The sequence below is a fragment of the Heterodontus francisci genome, chromosome 5, assembly GCF_036365525.1.
Source record: "Heterodontus francisci isolate sHetFra1 chromosome 5, sHetFra1.hap1, whole genome shotgun sequence".
Taxonomy (NCBI): Eukaryota; Metazoa; Chordata; class Chondrichthyes; order Heterodontiformes; family Heterodontidae; genus Heterodontus; species Heterodontus francisci.
In genome coordinates, this window is record NC_090375.1 from 29,187,662 (window position 1) to 29,215,393 (window position 27,732).

At 43.0% G+C, this 27,732-nt stretch overlaps 1 protein-coding gene across 8 annotated transcripts in view; it reads left to right on the forward strand.

Moving 5' to 3' along the window:
• ppp4r1 (protein phosphatase 4, regulatory subunit 1) overlaps positions 1–27,732 on the forward strand; it is a 112,069-nt gene that overhangs the window by 39,036 nt on the left and 45,301 nt on the right. For all 8 annotated transcript variants that reach the window (XM_068031242.1, XM_068031247.1, XM_068031243.1 and 5 more), the window contains 5 exons: positions 1,733–1,840; positions 1,928–1,993; positions 4,115–4,273; positions 7,702–7,844; positions 9,948–10,519. In XM_068031242.1, coding sequence (XP_067887343.1) covers positions 1,733–1,840; positions 1,928–1,993; positions 4,115–4,273; positions 7,702–7,844; positions 9,948–10,519 — 1,048 coding nt within the window. The remainder of the gene's footprint in view (positions 1–1,732; positions 1,841–1,927; positions 1,994–4,114; positions 4,274–7,701; positions 7,845–9,947; positions 10,520–27,732) is intronic.

Here is a 27,732-nt window from a genome sequence, read left to right on the forward strand (position 1 = left end):
AATCCCATATTCCTGCACTTGGCCTGTAGTCCTGTATGCTATGCTGTTTCAAGTGCTCATCTAAATATTTCTTAAATGTTGTGAGGGTTCCTGCCTCCACCACCTCTTCAGGCAGTATATTCCAGATTCCAACCACCCTCTGGGTGAACAAATGTTTCATCAAATCTCCCCTAAACCTCCTGCCCCTTATCCTAAATCTATGCCTCCTGGTTCTTGACCCCTCCGCTAAGGGAAAAAGTTTCCTCCTATCAATGCTGCTCATAATCTTGTACAGCTCAATCATGTCCCCCCTTAGCCTTCTCTGTTCCAAGGAAAACACCCCTAGCCTTTTCAGTCTCTCTTCATAGCTGAAATGCTCCAGCCCAGGCAACATCCTGGTGAATCTCCTCTGCACCATCTCCAGTGCAATCGCATTCTTCCTATAGTGTACTCCAGCCGTCGCCTAACTAGCATTTTATATAGCTCCATCGTAACCTCCCTGCTCTTATATTCTATGCCTCAGCTAATAAAGGCATGTATCCCATATGCCTTCCTAACCATCTTATCCACCTGTGCTACTGCCTTCAGTGATCTATGGGCAAGTACACCAAGGTCCTTCTGACTGTCTGTATTTCCAAGGGCCCTACCATCCATTGTGTATTCCCTTGCCTTGTTAGTCCTCCCAAAATGCATTACCTCACGCTTTTCAGGATTAAATTCTCTTTGCCACTGTTCCGCCCATCTTACCAGCCCATCTATATCTCCCTGTAATCTAAGGATTTCATCCTCACTATTTACAACACCACCAATTTTCGTGTCATCTGCGAACTTACTGATCATACCTCCTATATTCACGTCTAAATCATTAATGTACACTACAAATAGCAAGGGTCCCAGCACCGATCCCTGTGGTACACCACTGGTCACAGGCTTCCAGTCGCAAAAACAGCCCTCGACCATTACCCTCTGCCTCCTGCCACTAAGCCAATTTTGCATCCAATTTGCCAAATTGCCCTGGATCCCATGGGCTCTTACCTTCTTAACCATGCAAGACCTTATCAAAAGCCTTATTGAAATCCATGTGTACTACATCTACTGCTTTACCCTCATCGGCCCATCTAGTCACCTCAAAAAATTCAATCAAGTTAGTTAGACATGATCTCCCCCTGACAAAGCCATGCTGACTATCCCCGATTAATCCCTGCCTCTCCAAATGGAGATTAATCCTGTCCCTCAGAATTTTTTCCAATATTTTCCCAACCACTGATGTTAGACTCACCGGCCTGTAATTACCTGGTTTATCCCTTCTTGAATAATGGTACCACATTCGCTGTCTTCCAGTCCTCTGGTACCTCTCCTGTGGCTAGAGAGGATTTAAAAATTTGTGTCAGAACCCCTGCTATCTCCTCTCTTGTCTCACATAACAGCCTGGTATGGTGGATGCATGTTATTTTAAGGATGAAGAGGACCAGATAAATACTTCAAATTAATCTCGGAGATTTTAACTAGTTTTTCTTCAAGCCGGTAAAGGTGTGGGGATAGAGTGCTCATAGATTTTTGATGATATATGTTTCTAAATAGTTTATGAATAGTTTTGTCTGTAAATAGATTATGAATAGTTCTAAGTTTTTATCACAGCAATTGAATGTGTCCCCAAAATGAATGAAATGCCTATTTCACAGAAATTAGGAAAATGTGCTGCAGTAATTGATTTTTGGTTTAGTTTACTTTTTTGCTTTTGCCTCGATTGTAGATCATGTGTAAAATGGCTCCCATGGTGGGAAAGACTATCACAGAAAAATATATACTGCACCGATTCTGTGAGATGTGCTGTGATTGCCGGATGTTCCACGTTCGCAAGGTTAGTTTTTGTAATTATCGCTTATTGGTTTTTCCTCCATCCCTTTTTGGATTTTAATTTGTAGCAAGCATGAATTTTTTCTTTCAGGTGTGTGCTGCCAATATTGGAGATATATCCAGTGTTGTTGGTCGTGAGGCCACTGAAGAATTGCTGGTAAGTATGCATAAAATAGTAATCAGTACTTCATAGCAAATCTTGTCTTTGGCCTTTGAGGACAGCAAAGAGGGAAAAAATCCTTGTTAAAAGTTTTAATTATACATTTGTTATGTTGCCATGACATTGTTCTGAATAAGTAACATGGTTAATAGTGTTGCTAAACTTTTCGAATACTGTACAGCAGGTGATCTTTCCCCATAAATTGAAAAAGCAGGGAAGTTATGCTGAATCTTTATAAAGCTCTGGTTCGGCTCCAACTGGAGTATTGCATCCAGTTCTGGTCACCACACTTCAGGAAACATGTGAGGTTCCTTGGGAGGGTGCTGAGGAGATTTTCCAAATGATTCCTGGTGTGGGGGATTTCAGTCACAAGGGTAGGGTGGAAAAACTGGGGTTGTTCTCCTTAGAACCAAGGAGATTGAGGGGAGATTTAAATGAAGTGTATTATGACAGGCTTCGATAGGTTGGACGGAGAAAAGCTGTTCCCATTAACTAATGGTACAAAGACTAGGGTACACAGATTGAAGGTTTTGGGCAACAGATGCAGGGGGACTAGGAGGAAGAACTTTTTTACGCAGCAAGTCGTAAAGATCTGAAACTCGCTGCCCACAAGGGTGGCAGAAGTGGAGACAATCAATGACTTCAAAAGGAAATTGGATGGCCACTTGAAAGAAATAGACTTGCAGGGCCACGGGGATTGAGCAGGGGAGTGGGGCTGACTGGAAAGCTCTGTGAAGAGCTGGCATGGACTTGATGGGCCAAATGGCTGCCTTCTGTGTTGTATATGACTGAGTGATTACATCAGAACTTGGGTTAATGAAAAAAGTGAACATGTGTATATGTGTGCATTTAATAATTATTTTGTTTTCTGGAATTGGGATATAATCGCAAGACTTCATTGTATGTCAACATTGTGTTGAATTAAAGAAACCACATCAAAACCTAAGACTGTCACACTCCAGGCGGGTGCATGACTATTCTTATTGGTCTGTTGACATTTATTCCTTTTGTAACTCTTGAGGATTTCTTTGCTAGCTGGCAATAAAGCTATATTTTTCAACAAATAGAACTAAGTAGGTCGTAGTGTTTTTTTCCTATTATTTGTTTCCTATTTCCTTCTTTTCCTCTGTTTCCCTAGAAGGCTTATCCTGAGGTAAGGTTCGACAGGTGCGGCAGCTTTCTGGTAATTCACCAAGAATCATTCTTAATGTATGAACCTTGACAGTGAGTGTCAGCAGGCTATTTGACCATGCATGGTGGTGGGGTGGGAGGGAGTTATTCAGTCTGATCCTTTCACAACTTGTTCACTTTCTGGGGGTGGTCACTGGATAGAAATCACTGTAGGGACCCTTCCCACCTCAGTGTAGAGGTACTGAGTCCAATTGTACTCCAGCCACTGCACACACAGATCAGAAAACTCAGGACAGACCAGGGTTTGAGTCATGAATCACTTTAATGTATGAAGCTCAGTAACACAGCAGCTAGTGCATTTACTCACTCAATTGTCAGTGAAATTCATGATTTGCGTTTCACGAATTGCTTTCAGTTCTTCTGGGAAATAGGTGTTAACATAAAGTAATGTTGAATTTTGAAGCAACAAAAAGTGAAATGTAATAAAATGTGGAATTATATTTGAATTATTTTCAATGTACTTCTCAAATGTTCAGTTTTTTTCATTTTATATTTTGGTTACTGAGGATCCCATAATTAAAATATAAATGGAAAAAAAATCACCTGACACTGCATTGAAATGAATTTTCAATCTTGTGACTGTTTTGAGCATCGCAGCTTTTGTTCTGATACCCATTTTGTGAAGTGCAGTGGGACATTTTTGCTACATTAAATGCAAGTTCTTGAAATTTTATTGACCGCTTGGAATAAAATTTTAAAATATAGTAAGTTTATTTTGAATTAGTATGTTCTGTGTCTATATTTGTTTGTTGCAAAGGCCCAAAAATCACTGTTTGAAATGAATGCTTTCATGCAGCTGTAGCTCTACTTGTATTGACATTCTTTGAATATCACTGTTGGTGTATTTTTTTAGAAAAAAAATCTCCAGTCTAAAATGAAGTGTCAAATATAATTGAAAATCCCATTTCCTTGGATTTTCCTGTGTAGTTACCCAGGTTCTTCCAGCTCTGCTCTGATAATGTATGGGGAGTGCGGAAAGCATGTGCCGAATGCTTTATGGGCATTTCTTGTGCAACCTCTCAGGAAATTCGGAGAACAAAACTATCTTCGATCTTCATTAATCTGATCAGCGACCCTTCACGATGGGTGAGGCGCAATGTCTTTTCTGCATGTTCAGAATCTTTAGTTGATAAGCAATGAAATGTGTTTGTATTGTTGCCAGAATTCTCTAGTGATCTTCCCATACATGTGGTTCATGAACTCCATCCATGGCTGTTTCTTTCTGTCTGCAGGGCCATGTCTGAACTTGTAATAGGCACCAAAAAAAAATTATTTTGCTTCCCAACGGGTACCAGACCTTCAGTTTTTATGAACTGTCAAATACCAAGGGCAAAAATTCCAGACATCTTAATAGCTGCATGAAACTTTTACTCCCCTACTCAATCCAAGTATCACCCATCATGGTTGTACTGTTCTCTCGCGTCTGGATTCTGCAACTCTTGCTTTATCACAGTTCCACTTCCTTCCTGGATTTATCTGTCTCCTCAGACCTCCAGCTTTTTGAGGTACTTTGTCCTTTCCAGTTCATTGCTCTGGTCTCTGTCTCCAATATTCCACCTATGCGTAAACAGGTTAAATTTGCTGGGCATAATCCTTCGCCTGTGCAATTGCTATCGGAAATCCAAGTAATCTAGTTCATTTCGTGTGATGTTTCGCAGTGGCTGAAAGAGTGGGACTGTGCAAGAAGATGCCAGTTGTTAGGTAGAATTGGGGTTGGCAGAATTTCAATCACAGGACAAAATGTAATCAAATTTATGTGGAGCAGAGGCAGAGAACAAACCAAGAACGGATGTAATGTTTTTGAAGAATGTGACATGTAAGGATAGTAGGTTCCCAAGATATACTCCAGTGTGTAGTATCATAGCAAATGGATTGCTATCATTAAAAATTTAGGAGCAAATTAATCTTTTAAGATGTACTTTGTTTTTACAGCTGTGTAGAGTCAGTTGACTCAAAAGATTGGTGACGGCAGCTACTTCCATCAGATAAATATACCAATTTGATTTATTAAAAAAAACCTTCAAGTGTCCTCTTGCTCGATTTCTGTTTCAGCAAATCGCTGAATAAATAGCTTATTTGAGCTTGCATAATGTGTGACACCTGGTGTTCTTTTTGATATTTTTCTGCTACAAATTTAATGTGCTACTTAACATTGAATATTTGACAAAATTATGTAGATTTGTATGTTGTCTTATTTTTACGAAGCTTAATTCTGATGTCTCTATGTAGATTTTTATTGCTCTAGCCATAGTCCTAAAGGACCATAGGCATCTCTCCCCATTAGAGAGAGACAGTTGGTGATGTATAACTTGAGGGTTACTACACCTCGAGTGTGGGGCAAGACGAGGAAGCAGGCTTCCATGAACTCACTCTGTCGGCATGGAGAAAATCTCCTCCCATAACATTGAACAGTTATGTACAGAATATGGGGTCACTTAGTCGTCTTTGTTTTTATTTTGCTGTTTCTGTGGGGTTTTTTCTTCTTGGCTTTTTCTCTTGAGTTTCATCTGTAATATTCTTTGCTTTAGTTTGGGTCGGTTGGTGAGGAAAGGAGCCACCAATTGCTGCAGGTTATATGGAAAATGCAGCCCTCGGCTCCCTTTCCACCGCGCCCCCCCCCCCCCTCCAATCACTCATGTTTTCTTGCCCCACTCCCATTATGTTCCCATTTCAAGCCTTTCCTACCATCCCTTGTACCCGTTACAACCCCGGTCTCTTCCCCTTCAAGCTATCTGCTAAGCCCATGTATGTTTCTGCCTCACATGGGTTATCATCCACTTCCACCAAAGGAGGGTGGAGAGGGGCCTGAAGCCGCCTTGCCCTTGATCTTTCTCTGTCTTCTGCTCCTTTCCTATTCTTTTCCTTTACGTTTTGTTTGCTGTTTAAAACCTCCAGTTGAGATTTGGAAGCAATCAAATTAGAATGAACAAAGTCTCTCCCTTGTCTCCATGACTCCTTTTGAAAGAACTATTATTGTGAACAGTCTTCCATGCTCCCAAATCCCACCATCCAAAACTCCACTCCATTACCCAAGGTTCCAAGGATTAATGCTTGAGATTCTACACAAACTGTTTCCACAATGCAAGATCACCAATTCTATTAATCTCTGCCCCAACATTGCGCCCCCCCTCCAGCCTTTCCCACTGTTAGTACATTTGTTTTGCCTATATAGTGATGCATTACTTTGACAAATATTTGGTGAAATTGCATGTACATTATACCTTCAGCTCCCATATGGCTTTCTTTAGTACTCCCTTGCTCCCTATGGTTACACAATCGTTGTAGAATTTGTTTTTAAAGTTTCAACTGAGTAAGTATTAAGAATGATGCAATCAGTATTTAAGATTCTACTAACATTCAGAAACTTTTGAACTTGGCTGTTACTTAGATGAAAACTGCTTTGACGCACATTAACTATTCTACACTTGGTTATGCCAGCATCCACATTCAGCACATCATCATCCACCATTTTCTACAACCTCCAGCATGATATCACCACCAAACGCATCTTTCCTCCCCTTTTCAGTACCGAACAGGCCATTCCTTCCTGGTCCATTCCTCAATCACTCCCTTCCTCTTCCCATGCCTGTGCAAGAGATGCAACCCTGCCCTTTTCCTTCTCCTTCTCCCCTTGTCTCTTTCCAGCCTCCAGGGTTCACCCAAACACTTGTTGCAGATGAAACAACAATTTACTTCTATTTCAATTTATTATACTCTATTCAGTGTTGTACTGTGCTCAGTGCTCACAATATGGTCTCATCAACAATGGGGAGACCGAACTTAGATTGGGTAACTGGAAATGTTCCTTCAAACGTGACCCTTGAGGTCTTGGTCACCTGTCATTTTAATTCTCCACCCACTCACACTGACGTCTCTGTCCTCAGTCAAGTACACTGTTCCATTGAAGCTCAGTGTAAACCTGAATAGCGCTTCATGGTCGGCGCAGACTCGGTGGGCCGAAGGGCCTGTTTCAGTGCTGTATCTCTAAACTAAACTAAACTTCATCTTTTGAGTAGGCACTTTACAGCCTTCTGAGCTCAATATTGAGTTCAGTAATTTCAGATCATAACCACTGCCCCCATTTTTCCAACAACTCCTGTTGGTAATGATTCTATTTCCATTTACACCACCTCTAGACCCATTTGTTTGTTGTCCCATTGCCATCTCCTTTTGCCTTGCACCATCATCCCTTTAGTCATTTAATCTCCCCTGCCTTTCACCCTATCACAGATCTTCCCTTCTGTTGTCCCTCTCCTCCCCTTTCACTGCCTTTATAGTTGATTAAAAGCTGTTACATCTCTAACTTTTTTCCAGTTCTCATGAAAGGTCATTGACCTAAAACATTCACTCTACTTCACTCTTTACAGATGCTGCCTAATCTACTGAGTATTTCTAGCATTTTCTGTCTTTATTCTTGGTTACTTGAGTTAGTTTACTTTCCACTTGGAAGAACTACTGCAGATGGTGGTGGGAAACCTGAGTAGCATTTTAACATTGAAGTGCTCTATTTGCAGGTTCGTCAAGCTGCCTTCCAGTCATTAGGGCCTTTTATCTCAACCTTTGCTAGCTCGTCTGCTGCCGGTCATTACTTCAAAGAGGAAGATGTGCTTTCCTCCAAGAATGTATTCGAGAGCAAAGGGACAGAAAACAACAACAGGTGCGCTCCATAGTCAGTGTTTGATTAGTACTTGTATACTTACATTAGTATGAACACTGAATATATCCTGTGCTGATATTTGGGCTTCGTCATAAAGCAAGAGTATAGTAATCATTACAGCTGCCATGTTGTCTTTATGTATCCCGATGTCCACAAAGTATGTTCAGTGAAGTAACTTTCTCATGCTGATAGTTTTATAATGTCAAAACCATCAGATGTTATGTAATTCTTGACATGCAAATTCCTCTATAATTGCACATGATTTTGTTAAGTTGTCCTATACTGAATATTAATATTGTGTAGTATATGCATATTAATCAGCATTGACACATTTCCCAAGTATTAGAACATACTTCACCACTAATGCCTGAAGAAATCTGGGAAATCATGTCCAAGTGGCAGATCCAATTTTATTGTACAAGAGCTGCATTGGTAAAATTGTGGATATGATTTTACAAGGAATACCCTTGGATAAGACCATTGTGGAGTATTAAAAAATAACTTTGTTGCTTTATGAGTCTTCATGATGTCCCGAACGTTTTTACAATTACTGGATTACTTTTGAAATACAGTCAGTAATATGTAAACTAAACAGCCAGTTTTCTGCACAGCAGGGTCCTACAAAAAGTGAATAACCAAAAGAGTTTGTTTGAACAATGTGCTATACTTTTGAACAGTACATTGAAACTTTTTCATGCATCTGAGCAGACAAATGGTGCTTCAAGTTACCAATGTCTCCTCTAAAAGACAGCATCTCCAACACTGCAGCACTCCCTCAATACTCCACTTAAAAACAACTTGCATGTTTAGGAAGGTGTGATCGTCAAAACTGGACGGTTACCGAAAGAGTTGTTAGGAAGAGTGTCCAAAAGCTTGGTCAAAGGGGGAATTTTGATGAGTTTCAGGGGGAAGAAGATTGAGAGAGGAAATTCAAGTGTCTGGCCTCAGCAACTGAAGGCACAATTGCTAATGGTGGGATGAAAGTAGGAGAATTCACAGAAGCTTTGAAAAAGGGGAGGGAAGTTGTAGGGCTGTGGAAGCTTATGGGGGTGGGAGGGCAGTGTGGCCATGAATGGATTTAAATAAGAGCATGGGACAACTGGGAGCCAGTGATAATCAGTAATGGATGAGTGCAGGAAAGAAGATTGGCAGCTTGCAGAACAATATTAGATGAGCTAAAGTTATAGGGTGGAGGGCGAAAAACCAGCCAGAATAGCTTTGGAATAGTCAAATCTGGAGGTAATGGTCACTGGTGAGGTTATTTGCAGAGGATGGACTGTTTATGAAGCTGAGACCTGAACCTGACGATTGGTGCTATGTGAATGTGGCCTTTATGGTCAGCATGGTACATGGAACAAAGCCAAAACAAGAAAAGCCCACATCACTCCATGATCACTCCCTGTGCTAGTGGATAGTTGTAGAGACTCTAGCGCAGAATTGTGTAGTGTTGTCAAGGTGCGTACAGTGATGTACCCACCCATTTCAAGCTGCAACTTTGTACAAACGGAATATCTCACGATTAAATAAGTCAGTGTGCATTGTCATTGATTAGTTGAATAAAAGTTTACGCTCGTATTTCCTTGCTCGGAGTTCTTGATCTAAACCGTATTGTCTTTGGTGTAGGAGGAAAAACAAATGGATAAAATTTCCTAGTTTTTAGAAATTTGGTCTCTTGAGCAAGAATAGTGCATTGCTTCAAAAACCTAAATGTACTGAAAATGAATATCAACTTAGATAGTTATCTACATTATACATTCTACAAGAAACAAAGTGGTAAACGCATATTTCCTGACTCTATTTCAAATAACATGTTTAAATCCCAGGTTAATTCCAAATTTAATTTTATTTCAAATTTTATACGCTAGCCATTCCTATTAATCTCTGAGCAGCCAGCATTATTGGAAGGTTGACTTGTAAATCCGTAGGTGTATTTTTACAGAGGATAACTTTTGGATTATGTAATGCTTTCAAACTGGCCATAAAGCTAAAATTTCTAGAGTTTGCCGTGTTCAGTTTTTTTTTAAAGGATTTAAGCTATGAACCAACACTATTCTTGGATTTTGGTGGTTGTTCATGAAATAAAGTACCTGTTATCTATCTTAGTGCAAAATGTGTGACAGAAGCCGAAAAACTTGCAGATGGAGCTGTGGAACGTGCTGAAACAGAACAAGAAACTTCAGGCTTTAGCTGTTGTCCTGTGGAATCAGTAAATGCAGCCACTGAATTCTCCCCAAAAGATGAACGAAACTGTGACAACGAATGTAGAAGCGATGTCAGTCATACCCAGGCAACATCATTGCAGCCACAGTCTGATTCTTATGTATGTACTAAATCTGGATCATCTGAAGCAAGCGGAGTTTTCAGTGAAAGTCAGTTGCCAAATTCAGACAGCACAAATTCCATCCCGTCCTCACAAGAATCTGGGCACAGTTCAGAAAAGACTGCCTTTCCAGACAACATGTACAACTCATTCCATTACTGGAGGACTCCTATCCCTACAATAGATCTTGATTTGGAACTGGAGCTGCTACAATGTTCAAAGAAGCAAGAAAGCAAAGATCCAACACAGAAAGAAGCAGTATCAGGCTGTCCAAGCTTTAGCACAGCTACGAGAAAAGAACTGGAAGAGATGCTGGAAAACTTGGAACCGCACATAGATGACCCGGATGTAAAAGGTACAATAGCATGCTAAACATCAGTCCTTTCAAACCTCCCATACTTTACCAATTTATGTGGTGTATGTAAAATTATAGTTGAAGTTATGTTCAAATTAAAATTTATGAGCCAGTTTGCTGCAGTTCAAAATCCAGTTGGCAATTGAAGTTTACAATTGAATATGATAGAAATGTTTGAAAAAAAATTAGCATGCAACTAAAGGAGTTTAACAAAAACAAAACATCTCTCTCTCCCCACCTCAAACAATCCCACCACCGTTAAATATCTGATGTCCCCTTTGTTGGCTGATTTATTTTTTTGAGCCATAGTTACCTAATAGATCTTGACCTAATAGATTTGCTCTTCTTTATAGAAGTGGTGTTTATATTATGAAAATTTGCAGTTCAGCTGTGATCATTTATTAGTATATTAAAGTTTGTTTTTTTTTGTTTAGCTTAACGCTTGGCTTCTCGCCCACCTCCTGCTGTGACCATATTGTCACGAAACAACTGACCACCCAATTTCCATTCCTGGCTCCTTTGTTAGCTAAAATCAACAGTTCTTGCTGCTCGGGTTCTGTCATCCTCTACTTCATAGGAAACGGTAGCATAGTGGTAATGTTACTGGACCCGTAATCCAGAGGCATGGATCAATGCTTTGGTGTCATATTTCACTTTGAGATGAGCTTCTGACTACATATCCGCACCATCACCTAAGGTTACTTATTTGCACTACCTAACATCGCCTGACTGTGTCCCTGCCTCAGCACATCTGCTGAAGCCTTCATCCATGTCTTTATTACCTCTAGACTTGGCTATTCCGGTGCAGCACTGGCCAGCCTTCCTAATTCTGACCTTGGTAAACTAGAAGTCTGCTGCCCATATCCTTACTCTCACCAGGTCCTGTTCACCCATCAGCCTTGTGCTCGCTCGCCTACGTTTGGCTCCTGGTTAAGCGACACCTCAATGTTAAAATTTTCATCCTTGTTGCCACCTCCCCCCCCCCCCCCCCCACCATCACCATGGCTCGACCTTACCTACCTCTCTGATTTCTTCCAGCCCCACAACCCTCTGAAGTTAATTCTAGTTTCTTGAGCATCCTCGATTTTTAGTTGTTTCATCACTAGCGACCATGCCTTCAGCTGCCAGGGCCCAAAGCTTTTATTTCCTCCTGAAACCTCTCCGCCTCGCTACCTTTCTTTTCTTTAAGGCGCTCCTTAAAACCTCTTTGACCAAGCTTTTTATCGTCCCTTATATCTCTTGTGGCTCTGTCAAATTTTGTTTAATAACAGAAGGCAGCAAACTATAGGACAGTTAGTTTAACATCTGTCAGTGGGAACATGCTAGAATCCATTATTAAGGAAGTAGCAGTAGGACTTGTAGAAAATCATAATCTAATCTGGCAGAGTCAACATGGCTTTGTGAAAGGGAAATAGTGTTTGTCAAATTTATTAAGAGTTCTTTGAAGATGTAACAAGCAGGAGGATAAAGAGGAACCAGTAGATGTAGTGTATTTGGATTTCCAAAAGTCATTTGTTAAGGTGCCACATAAAAGGTTACTACAAAAGATAAGAACTCATTGTGTTGGGGCTAATATATCAGCAAGGTTAGAGGATTAGCTAACTAACAGGAAACAGTCAGAATAAGTGGGGCATTTTCAGGTTGGCAAACTGTAACTAGTGGAATGCCACAGGGATCATTACTGGGCCCTCAACTATTTGTAATCTAGAATGACTTGGACGAAGGGACCAAGTGTATTGTAGCCAAATTTGTGGTCAATACCAAGATAGGTAGGAAAGCAAGTTGTGAGGAGGATACAAAAAGTCTGCGAAGGGATATATAGATTAAGAGAGGGCAAAAATTGGGCAGAAGAGTAAAATGTGGGAAAATGTGAGTTTGTCCACTTTGGCAGCAAGAATGGAAAAGCAAAATATTATTTACATGGAGAGAGACTGCAGCATACTGTGGTACAGAGGGATCTTTGTATATGAATCACAAGTTAGTATGCAGGTACAGCAAGTGATTAGGAAGGCAAATAGAATGTTGGCATTTATTGCAAGGGGGATGAAATATAAAAGTAGGGAGGTCTTACTACAACTGTACTGGGCATTGGTGAGACTGCACCTAGAGTACAGTGTACAGTTTTGGTCTCCTTACTTGAGGGATATACTTCCATTGGAAGCAGTTCAGAGAAGGTTCACTCGGCTCATTCCTGAAATCAAGGGGTTGTCTTATGAGTAAAGGTTGAGCAAGCTGGGCCTATACTCATTGGAGTTTAGAAGAATGAGAGGTGATCTTGTTGAAACATACAAGATTTTGAGGGGGCTTGACAAGGTAGATGCTGAGAGGATGGGCTGAATTTTCTGGGACCCCAGAGACGGGCCAGGAGATGGAGGGTGTACATAGAATTGCAGCAGGGGACGGAGGGCCTATTGCACCGCAACTTTGTAGGAGATGGGATTGGCAGAAGACGGCCTTCCTTCCCAGAGGCCTATAGAGGCCTAGTAACAGCCGCTTAAGGGTCTCTTTTCCCCTGCTGCCACTGGCGGGGCGCTGGGGGGACCTGCGCCACACGGGTAGATCATCCAGTAAAAAGAGGCGACCTCCCTGCTGGCTTGAGTTATGGGGGTGGGTGGGGGGCATGTAGGTTCTCTTCCATGGGTAATCTGTGGCCCACAGAGGGCTCCCGCCAGCAAAAACCCACCTCCCTAACACCACTCCTACTGTACTGAAGGCCATTTCCCTGCCTGTCCCCACCCCCCCCCCCCCCCCCCCAAAATCACTGGAGCCTGCCTGACTGGCCCTGGCGACCCTGCCTCACAACTCAAGTCTGGGTCTCCAATGTGCTGAGCTCCTGACCCTTTGATTAGCCAGCAGCTCTTGGAGACAGGGGATGTCTTTGGAATCGCACCAGTCGGGGGGAGTGGGGGGGCACACTCCAAAGGGCCAAGGCAGGATTCCCGGCACTGGGAACCCTGCCGGAGCCACAATGTTCAGTCCAATGCTTCCCTTCGTGGGGAATCTACAACGAGGGGACACGGTTTCAAAATAAGGTGTGTCCCTTTAAGACGGAAGTGAAGAGGAATTTCTTCTTTGAGTGTCGTTAATCTTTGGAATTCTCTTCCCCAGAGAGCAGTGGAGGGTGGGTCATTGAATGTAATCAACGCTGAGTCGACAGATTTTTGATCTACTAAGGAGTAAAGGGTTATGAGGGCAGGTAGGAAAGTGTAGTTAAGATCAGCAGTGATCTTATTAATTGGCAGAGGAGGCTCGAGGGGCCGAATGGCCGATTCCTGATGCAATTTATGATCTTGTGTAATAACGCTCCTGTGAAGAGCTTGAGACATTTTAGTATGTTAATGGTGCTATAGAAATACAAATTATTGTTCTCCACATGATGAAAATGATTTGAAAATTATGTTTAAGCATTTGAAAATTGAGCATGACTGGCCCTCTTTTTTTTTAGTTTTACTCTGTATTTTTTATTTGTATTTCTTTTTACTTTAGTTTGTTTCATCATTACACTTTTTTTTTTAACCCTGTGCCTGCCCACTTTAATTTTGATGTTTTTGCTTGTGGCTAGGGCTTTCATTATTCTGTCATTTAACACCCTCTCTGTACTAATGCTTTGTATTTAACCACACCATTAACACTCTGTCTTTGCCCCATGACCTCCTTGTCAGTTATTCTGTGACCCTCTGTCCTATCAACGCCTTCCCATTTGCTCTCTTGCCCTTCCCCCACTTTATTTGCTTCAAACCTATCACATTTCTAACCTTTGCCTGTTCTGACGAAAGGTCACTGACCTGAAATGTTAACTTTGATTCTCCCTCCACAGATGCTGCCAGACTTGCTGAGTATTTCCAGCACTTTTTTGGTTTTATATTGAAAATTATTTTTGTTGGCTAGAGTACACAAACTGACATTTAATGGAAGTCGAGCACTTTTTAAAAACAAAACTGATTCTGATACTTTTTAAGCTAAATTTTGTATGGAAATCTTTTCAGTCATGAGTGTCTGACTGCAATATTTGCCACTATATAAATCTGTGATAGGTTTAACAGTTAGGTGATCATTGAAATTTGCAGCATGGAAGGAGGCCATTCGGCCCATCCTGTCTGCACTGGCCAACAATCCAACCTAATCCCACTTTCCAGCCCTTGGTCCATAGCCTTGTAGGTTATAGCACTTCAGGTCCATCGCCAAGTATTTTTTTAAATGTTATGAGGGTTTCTGCCTCCACCGCCCTTTCAGTGAGTTCAGAATCCCCACCATTCTCTGGGTGTAAAACTTTACTCTTGAACTCCCTCGAAACCTCTGACCTTTTACCTTAAATCTATGCCTCCTAGTTATGGATCCCTCAAGTAAGGGAGTAGGGCCTTCCTATCCTCTCTATATCTAGACTCTTCATAATTTTGTACACTTCAATTAGGTCTCCGCTCAGCCTCCTCTGTTCCAAAGAAAACAACATAGAACAGTACAGCACAGTACAGGCCCTTCGGCCCACGATGTTGTGCCAACCCTTTAACCTACTCTAAGATCAAACTACCTACATACCCTTCATTCTACTATCATCCATGTACCTATCCAAGAGTCGCTTAAATGTCCCTAATGTATCTGCTTCTACTACCACCGCTGGCAGCGCATTCCACGCACCCACCACTCTCTGTGTAAAGAACCTACCTCTGACATCTCCCCAAAACCTTCCTCCAATCACCTTAAAATTATGCCCCCTGATGATGGCCCTTTCCGCCCTGGGAAAAAGTCTCTGGCTATCCACTCTATCTATGCCTCTCATCATCTTGTACACCTCTGTCAAGTCACCTCTCATCCTTCTTCGCTCCAATGAGAAAAGCCCTAGCTCCCTCAACCTTTCTTCATAAGACATGTCCTCCAGTCCAGGCAGCATCCTGGTAAATCTCCTCTGCACCCTCTCTAAAGCTTCCACATCCTTCCTATAATGAGGCGACCAGAACTGAACACAATATTCCAAGTGTGGTCTAACCAGGGCTTTATGGAGCTGCAGCATAACCTCGCGGCTCTTAAACTCAATCCCCCTGTTAATGAAAGCCAACGCCCCATACGCCTTCTTAACAACCCTATTAACTTGGGTGGCAACTTTGAGGGATCTATGGACGTGGACCCCAAGATCCCTCTGTTTCTCCACACTGCCAAGAATCCTGTCTTGAAGCCTGTATTCCGCATTCAAATTCGACCTTCCAAAATGAATCACTTCACACTTTTCCAGGTTGAACTCCATCTGCCACTTCTCAGCCCAGCTCTGCATCTTGTCAATGTCCAGTTGCAACCTACAACAGCTTTCCACACTATCCACAACTCCAGCAACCTTTGTGGCATCGGCAAACTTACTAACCCAGCCTTCCACTTCCTCATCCAAGTCATTTGTAAAAATCACAAAGAGCAGAGGTCCCAGAACAGATCGCTGCGGAACACCACTGGTCATCGAGCTCCAGGTTGAATACTTTCCATCTACTGCCACCCTCTGTCTTCTATGGGCCAGCCAATTCTGTATCCAGATAGGCAGATTTCCCATGCCTCCTTACTTTCTGAATGAGCCTACCAGGGGGAACCTTATCAAACGCCTTGCTAAAATCCATATACACCACATCCACTGCTGTTCCTTCATCAATGTGATTTGTCACATCATCAAAGAATTCAATAAGTCTTGTGAGGCATGACCTCAACCCTAGCCTATCCAATCTTTCCTCATAACTAAAATTCTCCAGTCTAGGCAACATCCTCGTAAATCTCCTCGGTACTCTGTCTCGTGCAATCACATCTTTCCTATAGCACAGTGAACAGAACTGCATGCAGTACTCCAGCTTGTAGCCTAACTATTGTTTTATGCAATTCGGGCATAACCTCCCAGCGCTTACAAGCACATAGGAAATAGGAGCAGGAGTAGACCAAAAGGCCTGTCGAGCCTGCTTCGCCATTCAGTTTGATCATGGCTGATCATTATGCCTCGGCTAATAAAGGCAAGTGTCTTGACCACCTTACCTACCTGTCCTGCCACCTTCAGGGATCTGTGAGGCTTTTACATTTGTGGCCAGACTGCCATGTGGAACTTTATGAAAAGCCTTGCTAAAACTCATAGTCTACATCAAACGCGCTCCCCTTGTCTATCTCCTCAAACTCAATCATGTTACTCAGATGCGACCTTCCTGTAACCCATCTGTGGTGACTGTCTTTGATTAATCTGTGCATTTCTTAATAAAATTTTAACTCATCCCTCAATTTTTTTCCAATAATTTTCTGACCACCGAGGTTAGGCTGACTGGCCTGCAAGTACTTGGTCTATCCCTTTCTTTCCTTTTAAACAATGGTACAAAATTAGCTGTCCTCCAGTCCTCTGACAGCACACCTGTTGCCAGAGAGGATTGGAAAATGATGGTCAGAGCCTTTGCTATGTTTTCTTTTGCTTCCCTTAACAGCCAAGGATACATTTAGTCTGTGTCTCGGGATTTATCCACCTTCAAAGATGTAAACCCCTTAATACTTCCTCTCTCTCTCTGTTAATTTCATATAATATTTCACACTGCACGTCTGTGATTGCAATGTCTGTTTAATCCCTCTCTTTTGTGAAAACAGATGCAAAGTATTAAGAACCATACCAAAGTCCTCTGCCTCCACACACAGGTTACCCTTATGGTCCCTAATAGGCCCTATTCTTCAGCTGTTCTCTCGCTATTTACATATTTATAAAAAAAATTCTTTGGTTTTCCTTGATTTTATAGTCATATAGTCATTTACGACACAGAAGGAGGCCATTCGGCCTGTCTTGACTTGTCAGTATTTTTTTCATGCCCTTTGCTTGCCTAATTTCATTTTTAATTTCACCCCAACACTTTTTGTACTCCTGCAGGTTTTCTTTTTTTTTATTCGTTTGTGGGATGTGGGCATCGCTGGCTAGACCAGCATTTATTGCCTATCTCTAATTGCTCTTTAGCAGGTGGTGGTGAGCTGCCTTCTTGAACCACTGCAGTCTTTGAGGTGTAGGTACACTGACAGTGCTGTTAGGAAAGGAGTTCCAAGATTTTGCCCCAGCAACATTGCAGGAATGGCGATCTGGTTCCAAGTCAGGATGGTGTGTGGCTTGGAGGGGAAATTGGTGGTGGTCCCATGCATTTGCTGCCCTTGTCCTTCAAGGTGGTAGAGGTTGCAGTTTTGGAAGGTGCTGTCGTAGGAGCCTTGGTGAGTTGCTGCAATGCATCTTGCAGATGGTGTACACTGCTGCCACTGTGCATGGTGGTGAAGGGAGTGAATGTTGAAGGTGGTGGATGGGGTGCTAATCAAGTGGACTGCTTTGTCTTGGATGGTGTCAAGCTTCTTAAATGTTGGAGCTGCACCCATCAGACAAGTGGAGAGTATTCCATCTCAATCCTGACTTGTGCTTTGTAGATGGTGGAACGGCTTTGGGGAGTCAGGAGGTGAGATACTCACCACAGAATTCCCAGCCTCTGACCTGCTCATATAGCCACAGTTTTTATGTGGCTGGTCCAGTTCAGTTTCTGGTCAATGGTAACCCCCCCCAGGATGTTGATAGTGGGGGATTCAGTGATGGTAGTGCCATTGAACGTCAAGGGAGATGGTCAGATTCCCTCTTGTTAAAGATGATTTTTGCCTGGCATCTGTGTAGAATGTAGTATAGAGCCCTCGGTATCTGTCATGTTTCCCTTTTTGTCTTTATCTTTTTTTAAGCGCCTTGACATTCGGAGGGCTTGGATTTGTTAGTCCCACCCTTTTTCTTCAAGGGAACATCACTTCCTTGAATGCCTCCCACTGATCTGGCACTAATTTACCATCAAGTGGCTGTTTCCAGTCCAAGTTGGCTAAATCACAGCTTAGTTAAAATTAGCTTTTTCCCAATTGAAAACTTTCATTCCTGGTCCATCTTTATCCTTTTCCATAACTACCCTAACTCTAAATGAGTTATGATTACCACCACCAAAGTGCTCCCCAACTGATGCCCCTTCCACCTGCCCAGCTTCATTCCCTTCAACTCACTCCAGAACTGGCCTGTCTATTGCTTGGCTTACTACTTATTGGCTAAAAACATTCTCCTAAATGCACTTTAAGAATGCTGCTCCCTCTGTGCCTTTCACATTAATTCGATCCCTGTTAATAGTTTGATTAAAATCCCCCACTATTACTGGCCTATTGTTTTTGCACTTCTGGGAGGCTTGCTTCCATATTTGCTCCTCTTGTTGCCTTTGATTGCTGTGAGTGCATTCTACACCCCCAATGTGATTACTCCTTTTTGCTCTACATTTCAACCCATATGGCCGTATTTGATGGTCCTTCTAACCTATCGTCCCTTCTCAAAGCTCTGTGTCAAAGGGAACTGCTATTGGATTATGAAAGTTCAATTTAAAAGCCTAGCAGAGTTGTATAAATATGCAACCTAATTCCAGCAATCTGGGTGTTTGTTCAAGACAGGTTTGATGAATCTTGTAAATAGTACTAATACAACTCGGTTAAAACCATAAAGCAGTAAATTCTACTATTGTTTCCACCTTAGAATAACATCACTTTATCCACACTGAAATTTCTCCAGTTTGGAAGGAATACGTTTTGCTGTGACTCAAGTTGATTGAAAATACAAGCTTAGGATATGAAACACATGTTATGTGAATCAGATTTTGATTCAGGTTAAGCTCGATCCATCTCATCTAGAGAGTCAGTTCGTCAACTTCAGTCCTAAATTTTGTGGAAAAAGAAACTGATGCAGTCTACCAATGGTCCATAACAGCAGTCACTCACTACACTGCAAGCAAATAAGAGATGAAAAAGTGCATTAAAGATGTAGTCAGATAATCCATTGGTAAACCAAGTAACTGTTAATGGCAAATAGTATTCCGAGGGCTGCAATTACAATTTACATTTCTTGTGTGTGGTTCTGTTCTTGCAGCGAAGGTTTACCAGACTGATTCCTGGGATGGCAGGACTGACGTATGAGAAGAGATTGAGTTGGTTAGGATTATATTTGCTGGAGTTCAGAAGAGTGAGGGGGGAATCTCATAGAAACCTATAAAATTCTAACAGGACTTGACAGGGTAGTTGCAGGAAGGATGTTCCCGATGGTGGGGGAGTCCAGAACCAGGGAATATAGTCTAAGGATACGGGGTAAACCTTTCAGGACTGAGATGAGGAGAAATTACTTCACCCAGAGTGGTGAACCTGTAAAACACGCTACCACAGAAAGTAGTTGAGGCCAAAACATTGTATGTTTTCAGGAAGGAGTTAGATATAGCTCTTGGGTCTAAAGGGATGAAAGGGTATGGGGCAAAAGCGGGAACAGGTTACTGAGTTGGATGATCAGCCATGATCATAATGAATGGCGGAGCAGTCTTGAAGGGCTGAATGGCCTACTCCTGCTTTCTGTGTTTCAAAAGACTGTCGAGGACTATTCAATTTTAAAATGTAGAAAATAGAACTTGCATGGCTTGTATGAACAATAAAGGAGGCTATTAAGAAAAAAGCTTTTGTGTGCTGTCAGACACACTGGAAGTGCGATGATACAACAATCATGGACGAACTCTGAATAGTTATGAAAAAGGGATTTTGTCTTTAAAAAATGAACCTTCTATTTTAAAAAGTGAACAGTGGTCCAAAATGGCTGCCGAAGAAAAATGGATTGACCTTTTGTGTTTTCAACCTGACTTCCAAAGACAAAGGACAAATCCTCAAAGCCAAAATGTGTTAATGAAATCCATCTTACACCTATGCTAAAAACATTCCAGAATTGAATATCATCTTCTGAAACGAAAGTGGGGTGAAGTAGCCACATCCTGGGCCATTGTGCAGTCGCCATGGAGAAGACCGGAGAATGTCTCTCACCAGGAGGTGAGAGGTGAACCTAAGAAATAGGAACAGGAGTAGGCCATTCAGCCTTTTGAGCCCACTCCACCATTCAATGAGATCCTGGCTGATCATCTACTTCAACACCGTTTTCCTGCGCTACCCCCGTAACCCTTGATGATTCTAGTATGCAGAAATCTGTCGACCTCAGTCTTTAGCATAATCAATGACTGAGCCTCCACAGCCCTGTGGGGGCAGAGATTTCCAAAGATCCACCACCCTCAGTGAAGAAGTTGCTCTTCATCTAAGTCCTAAATGGCCTGCACCTTATTCTGAGGTTGTGTCCCTTGGTTCTGGACTCCCCAGCCAAGGTAAACATCCACCCTGTTGAGCCCTGTAAGAATTTTATATGTTAGAATTAGATCACGTCTCATTCTTTTGAACTCCAGAGAAATAAAGGCCCATAGGACAGTCCCTCCAGCCCAGGAATTAGTTTGGTGAACCTTGGTTGCACGTCCTCTGTGGCAAGTATATTTTCCATTGGGTAAGGAGACCAAGACTGCACACAATACTTCAGGTGGCATCTCACCAAGGCTCTATATAATTACAGTAAGACATGTTTACTCCTAAACTCAAATCCTTTTGGAACAACGACCAACATACCATTTACCTTCTTAATTACTTGCTGTACCTGTATGTTAGCTTTCAATGACACCAGGACACCCAAGTCCCTTTGAAGTTCAACACTTGCATTTAAGCAATACTCTCTCTCTCTGTTTTTTCTACCACAGTGGATAACCTCTCATTTCTCCACATTGTATTCCATCTGCCAAATTTTTGCTTCTCGCTTAGGCTCTCCAAATCCCCTTGAAGGGTTTTTGCATCCTCCTCACTACTCACACTTCCACCTAGTTTTGTATCATCTGCAAACTTGGAAAGATTACATTTAAGTCCCACATCCAAATCATTGTGAATAACTGGGGCTCGAGCACTGATCCTTGTGGTACCCCATCAGTCACAGCCCGCCAATCCAAAAATGACACATTTATTCCTACTCCTTTCTTCTGTCCATTAACCAGTTGTCAATCCTGCCAGAATATCTCTTCCCCCACCCCCGCAAAATCCCATTTGCTCTAATTTTATTTACCAACCTCTTGTGTAGGACCTTTATCAGTAACTTTCTGAAAATGTAAATATACCACATCTGCTAGTTCCCCCGATCTGTTCTGCTAGTTACGTCCTCAAAAAAATGCAACAGGTTTGTTAAACATGATTTCCCTTTCATAAATCCATGTTGACCCTGCTCAATCCTACTATTTTCTAAGTGTTCTGTTGTAGATTCTAGCATTTTCCCTGAGACTGATGTGAGGCTAACAGGTCTGTAGTTCCCTATTTTCTCTCTCTCTCCTTTCTTAAATAGTGGGGTTACATTTGCCGCCTTCCAATCTGCAGGGACCATTCCAGAGTCTCTGGAATTTTGAAAGATGATCATCAATGCATCTTCTATCTCAATCCCACCTCTTTAAACACCCTGGGATGCAGATCATCAGGTCCAGGGGCTTTTTTTAAAATTTCGTTCCTGGGATGTGGGTGTTGCTGGCTAGGCTAGCATTTATTGCACATCCCTAATTGCCCTTCAGAAGGTGGTGGTGAGCTGCCACTTTGAACTGCTGCAGTCCATGTGGGGTAGGTGCACCTCCAGTGCTGTTATGAAGGGAGTTCCAGGATTTTGACCTAGTGAAGGAACGGTGATATAGTTCCAAGTCAGAATGGTGTGTGAGTTGGAGGGGAACTTGCAGGTGGTGATGTTCCCATGCATCTGCTGTCCTTGCCCTTCTAAGTAGCAGAAGTCATAGTCATCGTCATAGAGATACAGCACTGAAACAGGCCCTTTGGCCCACTGAAACAGGTCATGGGTTTGGAAGGTGCTGTCTAAGGAGCCTTGGTGCATTGCTGCAGTGCATCTCGTAGATGGTACACAATGTTGCCACTGTGCGTCGGTGGTGGAGGAAGTGAAAGTTTGTGGGTGGGGTGCCGATCAAGCGGGGCTGCTTTGTCCTGTCGAGCTTCATGAGTGTTGGTGCTGCACCCATCCAGGCAAGTGGAGAGTATTCCATCACACTCCTGACTTGTGCCTTGGAGATGGTGGACAGACTTTGTGGAGTCAGGAGGTGAGTTACTCACTGCAAGATCCCTAGCCTCTGACCTGCTCTTGTAGCCACGGTATTTATGTGGCTACTCCAGTTCAGTTTCTGGTCAATGGTAACCTCTAGGATGTTGATAGTGGGGGAATTAGTGATCTTAATGCCATTGAATGTCAAGGGGAGATGTTTAGATTCTTTCTTGTTGGAGATGGTCATTGCCTGCCACTTGTGTGGTGTGAATGTTACTTGCCATTTTTCAGCCCAAGCCTGGATATTGTCCAGGTCTTGTTGTATTTCTACACGGACTGCTTCAGCATCTGAGAAGTCATGAATGATGCTGAACATTGTGCTATGATCAGCGAACATCCCCACCTTATGTTGGAGGGAAGGTCATTGATGAAGCAGCTGAAGGTGGTTGGGCCTAGGACACTACCCTGAGGAACTCCTGCAGTGATGTCCTGGAACTGAGATAATTGACCTCCAACAACCACAGCCATTTTCCTTTGTGCTAGGTACGCCTCCAACCAGCAGAGAGTTTTCCCCTGATTCCCATTGACTGTAGTTTTGCTAGGGCTCCTTGATGCGATACTCGGTCAAATGCTGCCTTGACGTCAAGGGCAGTCACTCTCGCCTCACCTCTTGAGTTCAGCTGTTTTGTCCATGTTTGAACAAAGGCTGTAATGAGGTCAGGAGCTGAGTGGCCCTGGCGGAACCCAAACTGAATGTCAGTGAGCAGGTTATTGCTAAGCAAGTACAGCTCGATCGCACTGTTGACGACACCTTCCATCACTTGACTGATGATTGAGAGTAGATTGATGGGGCGGTAATTCGCTGGGTTGGACTTGAAATGCTTTTTGTGTACAGAACATAGCTGGTCTGTTTTCCACATTGCAGGGTAGATACAAGTGTAGCTGTACTGGAACTGCTTGGCTAGAGGCGCGGCAAGTTCTGGAACACAGGTCTTCAGTACTATTGCCGAAATGTTGTCAGGGCCCGTCGCCTTTGCAGTATCCAGTGCCTTCAGTCATTTCTTGATATCACGTGGAGTGAAATGAATTGGCTGAAGTCTGACATCTGCAATGCTGGAGATTTCAGGAGGACTCCAAGATGGATCATCCACTCGACGCATCTGGCGGAAGATTGTTGCAAATGCTTCAGCCTTATCTTTTGCACTGATGTGCTGCACACCCCCCCCTATCATTGAGGATAGGGATATTTGTGGAGCCACCTCTACCACTTAGTTGTTTAATTGTCCACCACCATTCACAACTGGATGTGGCAGGACTGCAAAGCTTAGATCTGATCCATTGGTTGTGGGATCGCTTACCTCCGTCTATCGCATGCTGCTTACGCTGTTTGGCACGCAAGATCATACTTCATCAGGTTGACATCGCATTTTTAGGTATGCCTGGTGCTGCTCCTGGCATGTCCTCCTGCACTCTTCGTTGAACCGGGGTTGGTCCCCCGGCTTGATGGTAATGGTAGCGTGGGGGATATGCTGGGCCATGAGGTTACAAATTATGGTTGAGTACAATTCTGCTGCATCTGATGGCCCACAGCGCCTCATGGATGCCCAGTTTAGCATGGTGGTAGTGCCACACAACATGGTGGAGAGTGTCCTCAATGTGAAGACGGGACTTGGTCTCCACAATGACTGTGCTTTGGTCCCTCCTACCAATACTGTCATGGGCAGATGCATCTGGCAGGCAGGTTGGTGAGGATGAGGTCAAGTATGTTTTTCCCTCTTGGTTCCCTCACCACCTGCCGCATACCCAGACTAGCAGCTATGTCCTTTAGGACTGGGCCAGCTCTGTCAGTAGTGATGCTACCGAGCCACTCTTGGTGATGGACATCGAAGTCTCCCACCCAGAGTACTTTCTGCGCCCTTGCCACCCTCAATGCTTCCTCCAAGTGCTGTTCAACATGGAGTAGTGATTCATCAGCTGGGGTGGGGGGCAGTCAGTGGTAATCAGCAGGAGGTTTCCTTTGTCATGTTTGATCTGATGCCATGAGATTTCATGGTATCTGGAGTTGATGTTGATGACACCCAGGGCAACTCCCTCCCGACTGTATTTCACTGTGCCGCCACCTCTGCTGGGTCTGTCCTGCTGCTATCGGGTATGATTCGGTGAGTATGACTATGTCAGGTTGTTGCTTGAATTGTCTGTGGGACAACTCTCCCAACTTTGGGACAAGCCCCCAGCTGTTAGTAAGGAGGACTTTGCAGGATCGACAGGGCTGGGTTTGCCTTTGCTGTTTCCGGTGTCTAGGTCAATGCCGGGTGATCCGTCCAGTTTCATTCCTTACTGACTTTGTAGCAGTTAGATGCAACTGCGTGGCTTGCTAGGCCATTTCAGAGGGCATTTAAGAGTCAGCCACATTGCTCTGGGTCTGGAGTCACGTGTAGGCCAGACCAGGTAAGGACAGCAGATTTCCTTCCCGAAAGGGCATTAGTGAACAATCGCCAATGGTTTCTTGGCCATCAGTAGACTAGCTTTTTAATTCCAGACTTATAATTGAATTCCAATTCCACCTTCTGCTTAGGTGGGATTCGAACCATTTCCCCAGAGCAATACCCTGGGTTTCTGGGTTACTAGTCCAGTGACCATGGCCTCCCTTCCTAACAGCACTGTTAGTGTAACCACACCCCAAGGACTGCAGTGATTAAAGAAGGAAGCTCACCACCACCTTCTCAAACGCAATTCGGTATGGACAGTAAATGCTGGCCAAGCCAGCGACTCCTGCATCCCGTGAGCGAATTAAAAAAAGAGGTCCCCAACCCTGGCACTGGCCAGGCAACACAGCTGTCTCTTGCTCTCGGCTGTGGAGAAAAGTGTCTATCCGCCTTGACTATACTGTCCCCTACTACCACAACATTCCTTTTAACTCCACCTCCCCCCCCCCCCCCCCCCCCTCCCCACCCCCCAGTTAAACAGCTTCCTATACCATGGCGCTATGGTCAGTCTGCTCATCCACACTAAAGCCCTCACTCGTGGCTATACAAGCTGCAAGCACCTCGAACTTGTTGCTCAATTGCAAGGGCTGAGGCTGCTTCGTTCCCATCTTTGTGATCCCCTTACCTGCCTGACTCAGTCATACCCTCCCGTCCCTGAACACTGACCAAATCAGACAGCCTTATTCTGAGAGGTGTGACTGACTTATGGAACAAAGTGTCCAGGGAACTTTCCTCCTCCCTGACGCATCGCAATGTCTGCAGCTTGGCCTCCAGCTCATCATCTGAGTCAAAGCTCCTCAAGCTGCAGACACTGCAGATGTGGTTGTCATGGATTGCCGTGGCATCCAGGAGCTCCCACATGCTGCAGCTGTGCCGCATTACGTGTTAATTAACACATCTTTATTTTAATCTAATTTGTTTTTCTTAATTTGTTGTTCTCCTCTTCACCTAACTCCCTTCACGCTCGGTGCACTCGAGCAATATTCTGTGCCGGCAGGCAGCACTCCGAGACCCCTGAATTTATACTCTGGAAAAACAATGATGAGTCAGTTTTGCTGGAGCTCAGAAACCAGTTTAAGCTAACTACCTAATTAACTAGCTGCAGCTACAATGAGCTTGTATATCCCTGTTTAAAACAAGAAGAAACTTAACTTGCCTCATAACTTACAGTAATTTTAGTCAATTGCTAAATATAAGCAAAAAAGTAGACTTGATCGAGATAAGCCTCAAAATCCTGTCACTCACCAAACTCTCCTCTTCACACTCTGAATTCAAGCAGCACTCAGTGCAGACGCAGTTTCTCTTTTTTAAAAGAGAGAGAGAGAGCCTGACCTAGAAGGTGAAGCTACTTGTAACAGCTTGAGTTCCAGCCAAGCCAAGAAGCACAGTGCCCAGCTGAAAAAAAAATCCGACATCTACAGTAGACAGCAGTCAGAGCTAGAAGTAACCCACCACCTTCAACAGAATCTTCAATCAGGAGAGAAATCTTCAATCATATCAGGCTTTCATCCATCTGGAACTTGATTCTCAAGAGAATTCAACAGATTTATCGTAACCATTCCCCCCCCACTAAAAACCACCTTCTTTCCCTTCACTATCTGTTTCTTTTTGTGCGTGTATGTGAATGAGTGAGTGGATGTGGTTGCAACAATTTTGGAATAAGGCATATTGATCAATAAAAAAATTGACTTTTTTAAAACTTGAGAGAAAACCTTTGTCTGGTTATTTGAAAAATAAAGCGCCAAGGGGCTAAACGCTAATACAAATACCCTTGCTGCTGTCAGGTGGGGAGTTAAACTGGGGGAAACACCCATGTCACACCACGTGGCCATAATAGCGCACTTAGTTTATTGGCTTTGCTATGAATTCTGATCTGTATGAAGGCTTACAGTGATGGTAATTAAATGAAATATTAAGTCTTTTGCTTCAGTTGCAAGACTGTAATCCAATATTTAACTCAAAAAGCCATTGGAAAAGATAACTGATGAATATAGCACCTGATAGACTTGATTAACTCGAACACTGTCAGGAATCTGAGACTGGTCGCTTAACATTCCAGTTATGACAGGTTTGCCTGTTCATGATGGATAGAGGATGACAATGAGGGTCATGTTACATGGATTTTAAAAATGCATTTCAACGGTGCTGCACAAGCGACTGTTAGCTAAAAGGTACAGATAGACTTGTGAGTATGCACAACCCTAAATTAGAAGCCAAGAAAGAGAATATGCATCTATATTATGTCTCCTCAAGTCCTCAGGGTAACTGGAGTGCTTCACAACCATTAGAATTTCAGTCACTGTTACATAGTCAACTATGGCTACGAATTGTGCACAGCGTGGTCCCACAAATGGCAAGTGAAATGCATGACTAATTATTTTATTACATTGGTGTTGTCTAAGTTAGGAATGTTGGCCAGGATTCTGGGGTTATCATAGAATGAAACAGCATAAAATGAGGCCATTCTGCCCATTGTGCCTGTGCAGTCTCTCCCTGCTCCTTTTGGTGCTTTTGTGCCCATCTGATGAAGTAAGCAGGGCATCAATTAACATATCTTGCAAACAAACATTCAGTGCCTCAGTACTGCACTGAAGATGTAAAGCATTCTGGTGAAAGAAGAATATTCAAATTCAGATTGAGAGTTGAACCAATTCAGTGGACCATGCAGTTCAAGAAAGCAAAGTGTGTGATAGCATACTTCGAGCATGAGAATTGCATTTCATTGTGCAAGTTAAATGGAAACCTCTGCGGAGATGAATGAGCAGTGATTATGGATCCAGGTGCAGAACTCATGAATATCAAACAGGTACAGA